Source organism: Chamaea fasciata, unplaced genomic scaffold (genome assembly GCF_029207755.1).
Source record: "Chamaea fasciata isolate MVZ Bird 193981 ecotype frontalis unplaced genomic scaffold, bChaFas1.0.hap1 SCAF_25, whole genome shotgun sequence".
In the NCBI taxonomy this organism is placed as follows: domain Eukaryota; kingdom Metazoa; phylum Chordata; class Aves; order Passeriformes; family Sylviidae; genus Chamaea; species Chamaea fasciata.
Window position 1 is genome coordinate 3,482,509 of NW_027094110.1, and position 5,230 is coordinate 3,487,738.

General features: G+C 55.5%; 1 protein-coding gene across 2 annotated transcripts; it reads left to right on the forward strand.

The window, feature by feature from the left end:
* The first annotated feature begins 76 nt into the window (after window positions 1–76).
* SNRPC (small nuclear ribonucleoprotein polypeptide C) lies at window positions 77–4,659 on the forward strand. Of its 2 annotated transcripts, none has more exons than XM_066204140.1 (6): window positions 77–189; window positions 403–445; window positions 810–918; window positions 2,236–2,328; window positions 2,913–3,017; window positions 4,291–4,659. In XM_066204140.1, exons 1-6 carry the CDS (start codon window positions 182–184, stop codon window positions 4,413–4,415), a joined length of 483 nt encoding a protein of 160 aa, XP_066060237.1. In that variant the 5' UTR covers window positions 77–181; the 3' UTR covers window positions 4,416–4,659. The 2 variants fall into 2 exon arrangements, with proteins under 2 accessions (XP_066060237.1, XP_066060238.1); XM_066204141.1 differs by having other exon boundaries at window positions 81–189; window positions 2,239–2,328.
* Window positions 4,660–5,230: the final 571 nt, after the last annotated feature.

Here is a 5,230-nt window from a genome sequence, read left to right on the forward strand (position 1 = left end):
ACCAGACAGGGACGGGTGGGATGGCTCCACCTGCCGGGCGGGAGAATCACACAGCGGGACCCATTCCGTGTCACTTCCGGGCCCTACGGCAGCCGGCAGGGGTCAAGCTGCGGACGGCGGCGCCGTGTGAGGGCGTCACTGCGCGGGTGCGTCACCTCCGGCTGGCGGCGGCGGGAGCACCATGCCCAAGTGAGTGCGGGAGGCCGGGCCGGGGCTCCCCGAGGCTCCCGGCCTGGGGTCGGTGCTTCCCGAGGGTCCTGGTGCTCCCCGCGAGCACAGGACCCTGAGGGGCGCGGATGACCGGGCGGGCCGAGCTCTGGCGGCCTGCGGGGTCGTTCCCGGGGCTCCATTAACGCTCGCAGCGCAGAGGGGGCTCTGAATAACAAGGTTTTTCCCCGGCAGGTTTTACTGTGATTACTGTGACACGTACCTCACCCATGACTCGGTGAGTACCAAAGCCTCGGCTTTAATTCTTTGTGCGTCAAGAGTATTGATATGAAAACTTCCCTCGGCTAAAAGCAGGTCCCGTGAGATGCGGCGGTGTTCCTTAGTGTTTTCCCCTTCCATGCAGAAAAGCGGGAGAGCGTGCCGTGTCCCCGGTGTTCTCCAGCGGGGCAGTGGCAGGGTCAGAGAAGGCAGCCTTTGGAGAGTCAACACTTACCGTGCTGCTAAAATTTTACATAAAGGTTTTGCACATCCCCCATCCTCTGCCTGGCACAGAAACAGATCTGCTTTACGCTGCTAAATCACCCGTGTTTAAAATCATAATGAACAGCCCATAACCTTAGGCTTTCTGTGACCTTTCCCAGCCCTCCGTGAGAAAAACCCACTGCAGTGGTCGGAAGCACAAGGAGAACGTGAAGGACTATTACCAGAAATGGATGGAGGAACAAGCCCAGAGCCTGATTGACAAAACAAGTAAGGCCAATCTTTCTGTGACCCCGGCTGCCTCCCCCTTCCTTGCCCTGCCTTTCCTCCAGCTGCTGTTCCCTGCTTCCACCTTATTTTTTCCTCGCTTCCCTGGGGAGTCTTTGCTCAGTGAGTCATGAGTGAAAACTTGGAGTGTGGACCTTGAGTTCCTCAGGTTTTGAGCTGTCCTAGGGGAGCCTGAGAGCTCTGCCTGCCCCACAAGAGCTGAGGTTCCCTCCCTGGGCTGGTGGCAGTGGCTCCGTGTCACTGTTCATGAGGGCTGTCAGTGCCACTGCTCTCAGTGATACCCTACAGAGCCACATAACAAACTTGTGCTGCTTGGCAGTGGCACACTGATGCTAGGAGCATGCATAAGAATTCCAAAAGATGGGAAAAAGGACATTAAAACGTGTGGATTGTTGCAGTTTTCACATGCTGGGGTTGCTTGCCCTCAGTTCTCAAGTGATTTTTTTTTCTGGCGCTTGAAGGCTTGATTGAAGTGGGACATTGTTTCCTCTGTCACTTCAAGAGGTCCATTTTCCTCTGAAGAATGTCTCTTTCCTCTGTGAAAGAAATACAAGCACCAGATTAACTTTATGGCAGCACACCCTGGCTTGTAGGATATCTCAGGTTGGACAGGACCCCTAAGGATCATTGATCCCAGCTCCGTGCAGGACTGCCCAAGACTAAACCATGTGACCAGCAGCATCTTCCAGCTGCTCCCTGAGCTCTGACAGACTCAGAGCCATGCCCACTTCCCTGGGGAGTGTTCAGTGCCCAACTACCACTGGGTGAAGAGTTTTCCTAAAACGTCCAGTCCGGACTTCCCCTAACTCATCCTCACTCTTATTTCCCTTTGCCTATTTTCCTTGTGATGCTTCCAACTTCCCCATCTTTTGCCTTCCTTCCAGTCAATACCAGTGGAGTTTCTCCCCTCCCTTGTCCCCCGTTTCCTGCTCCTTGTCCCCTCCCCAGCCCTGGCCCCGTTGCCATTCCAGCACAGCATGCCCCGGTGGAACGCTCCGGATCCCGCCACGTGGTTTGATTTTATTTTCTTCCTCTCCCACCCGCCCTCCCGCCCTGTGACATCCACGCAGGAGCTCTCTAAAGTCCCAGCTGTAACAATAATTGTCTCCAGGAGTCTCAGGTGCTCCCCAGGTGCCAGGGATGTGTCCGGCGTGGGGACGGCAGCGCACGCAGCATGATGTGACCGCGGGGCATGACACGGACGAGTGACCCGGCGCTTCCTGGGCCTAGTAACTGGTGTTTTTTTTTTCCCTGGGATTCTTTCTTTCCTTTTTTTTTTTTTTCTTTTCCCCCCCAATGTAGCGGCTGCATTCCAGCAAGGGAAAATTCCACCGACCCCGTTCTCGGCACCACCTCCGGCCGGAGCCATGATTCCACCTCCTCCCAGCATCCGTAAGTTTGGGATACTTTGGGACAGTTTGGGACTGGGATCATGGCCCTCTGGAGCTGTATTGCTTGTGTCCTCAGCTTGGAAAGAAAAAGCCTTTTAGTTTGAAGCCAAGCCATCTTGAGCTTGTGCTCCTACGGTGTGAGGGAATTTTGTGGGAGAGCAGTTCAGTCCTTACTGTGTCTGATTTCTGGGATGCTCAGTGCACCAGAAGCAGTGGCAACCCCTCATTCCATGGGGGCTTCCATGCAGGTGGCTCTGTTAGAACTGCACAGTGGGTTGGTTTGGGTTGGTTTTTCTAAATAGAATCACTTGGGTAACCTTTTGCCCTTGAGCTGGTGAAGGGCCCAGAGCCCTCGCAGCCCCAGGTCCTGCTCTTGAGAATGGCAGTTCCCTGTGCTGGGTGTGCACAGCTGGATTTGGTAGCCAGCATGTTCCTCCTCTGGTCACTTCCCAGCACCTGGAATCAGGGCTGGAATGGAGGCAGATGTAAAGCCATTGAGGCATTGGTTACTGCCGTGTGCTGTGAATAACTGCAGTGCCCTTTGGTGGCTGAGAGTGCCAGTGTGTAACTGTTGTGTCTGTCCAGCTGGCCCTCCCCGGCCCGGCATGATGCCAGCCCCACACATGGGGGGACCCCCGATGATGCCAATGATGGGCCCACCCCCTCCAGGAATGATGCCAGTTGGACCTGGTAAGTCTGGGATGGGGTAACTCTGCCATGTGGGGCCTGGCTGGGAGGTTCTGGGTGGTGTTTCCTGTCCCACCATCTGTTGGGAGCTCAGTGCTGGGCTGGTCACGCTCTGGTCACACCCATGTGTCACTGTTACCCCTGCGCAGGGAGACCACAACAATTCTAAAACCACTCATTGAAACCCCTTTGCTTCTCGTTGAGAGTCACCAGCCCCCTGTGCAGCTGGAATTATGGCTCTGGGAAGTTGTAGCTGTTCTCCCTCTGCTCTGAGCAGTAATTGTTTAGGTGTTTGGGGCCTCCAGGTCTCAGGTTTTGCACAAGAGGTGCATGTTTTGCACTAAATGAATTTTACTCTTTAAAGTGTCTCAGGGGAACGTGTTCCAGAGAAACAATGGGCCTGCAAAAAGCTTTATCAGAACTGTAAACTAAAATGTCTTTGATCCATTCCACTCCTGAGCTTCCTGGCATTCGAAGAATTCTCAAGGGATATCTTATTGGAGCAGTTCCCAGAAAAAATCTATGGGAACACATGCACACGTGCACTGAAAGTAGTGAAGTGTCTTTGCAATTATTGTGTTGCGCTTGGAAGTGTTCTTTGAGTGTTTTTAAAGGCACGAGATAAATGGACAATCTGTGATATTCAGCAGCCTGGTGAAAATAAATGGCAAAGTGGGATGGAAACCATTATTTCAGGGCTGTGCAGCAGAGCTCCTGCTTTTCCCTGGCAGAGGTGCTCGGTGCTTGTTTGTGAGCACATGGAATGGTTTTGCAGCACTTTTCTCCAAATGAACAGTTTTTCAGATCAGGAATTAAGCTCGTGTGTCTCTTGAGTGGCTGGAAATAAGTTGTGAGTGAATACTGTCAGATTGGGTATATAACCAGGAGCTCAGTTCCTCCTCTGCTGGTGGCTGAACTCCTTCAGGGAAAGGAATCCATCTCGGCAGCTGCCAGATCAGAGCTTACAGACTTGGAAAATGGGAGCAGGGTAGAGAACCTGCTCACTGTACTGGGTGAAATTTCCCCTCTCTGAGGGTGGTGAGGCAGATGTTGCTGTAAAGAGAAGCTGTGGCTGGCCCTGGATCCCTGGAAGTGTCCAAGGCCAGGTTAGATGGGGCTTGGAGCAGCCTGGGGTAGTGGAAGGTGTCCCTGCCCATCGCAGGGGAGCAGAAATTAATCTTCAAGGTCTGTCTCAACCCAAGCCGTCCGTGTTCTACCATGACTGGGCAGGTGGTGCTCCCAAGAGCTGTTCTTTAACCTGTCTTTCCCCTGACAGCTCCTGGGATGAGGCCACCCATGGGAGGACACATGCCAATGATGCCAGGGCCCCCAATGATGAGACCCCCCTCCAGACCCATGATGGTGCCAACCAGGCCGGGAATGACCCGTCCAGACAGATAAAGATGGAGATGGAGCTGCCTTTTCATATTAGGACCTTCCCTATGATAAACACCACAGACCTGTGTCCCTGGGGCTTTGTACTCGGTGTGTGGAGGGACTCTGCTGTCACCTCAGCGTGCGGATAGACACACCCTGCACTGACTTGTATGAGGTCTGGCTTTTTGGGTGTCTCTTCCATTGTATTATTATTTTCCCCCCCCCATTGAATGATAGAAACAAGAATAAAGCATTGATGTTGTTTCCATATGGACTCAAAGCCTTGTTCTGAACTCTCTCCTGGGGAAGAAGGGTGGGGAGCAGTGCTGGACTGTGAGGGAAGTTCAGGGCTGATGGGGGTGCTGGGGGAACCCCTGGGAAGGGGGTCCTGGAGGATCCTGGGGCGGCTCCAGGGTGGTCTGAGGGGTGCTCCTGGGTTGGTGGGGTGAAGTCCCCTGGAGTGGGGTCCAGAGGGGAGTTCCAGGGTGGTCCCTAGAGGATCCTGGGTTGGTCCTGGAGTGGGTTCTGGGAGGGGGGAGTCCTGGAGGATCCCGGGGTGGGGTCCTGGGGCACTTGGGTTGGTCCTGAAGTGGACTCCGGGTGGGGGTCAACCCTGGACATCCGGGGGCTCGCTGTGGCCGCGCCCTCCGCGCACACGCCCGGAGCGCGGCGGCGGCGGTGCGGGAATGGGGAGGGCGGTGCGGAGCGGGGGCGGGCCGTGCGGGCCGGGGCCGGCGGAGGGCGGTGCGGGAATGGGGAGGGCGGTGCGGACCGGGGGCGGGCCGTGCGGGCCGAGGGAGGGCCGTGCGGGCCGAGGGAGGGCGGCGCGGGCAGGGGGC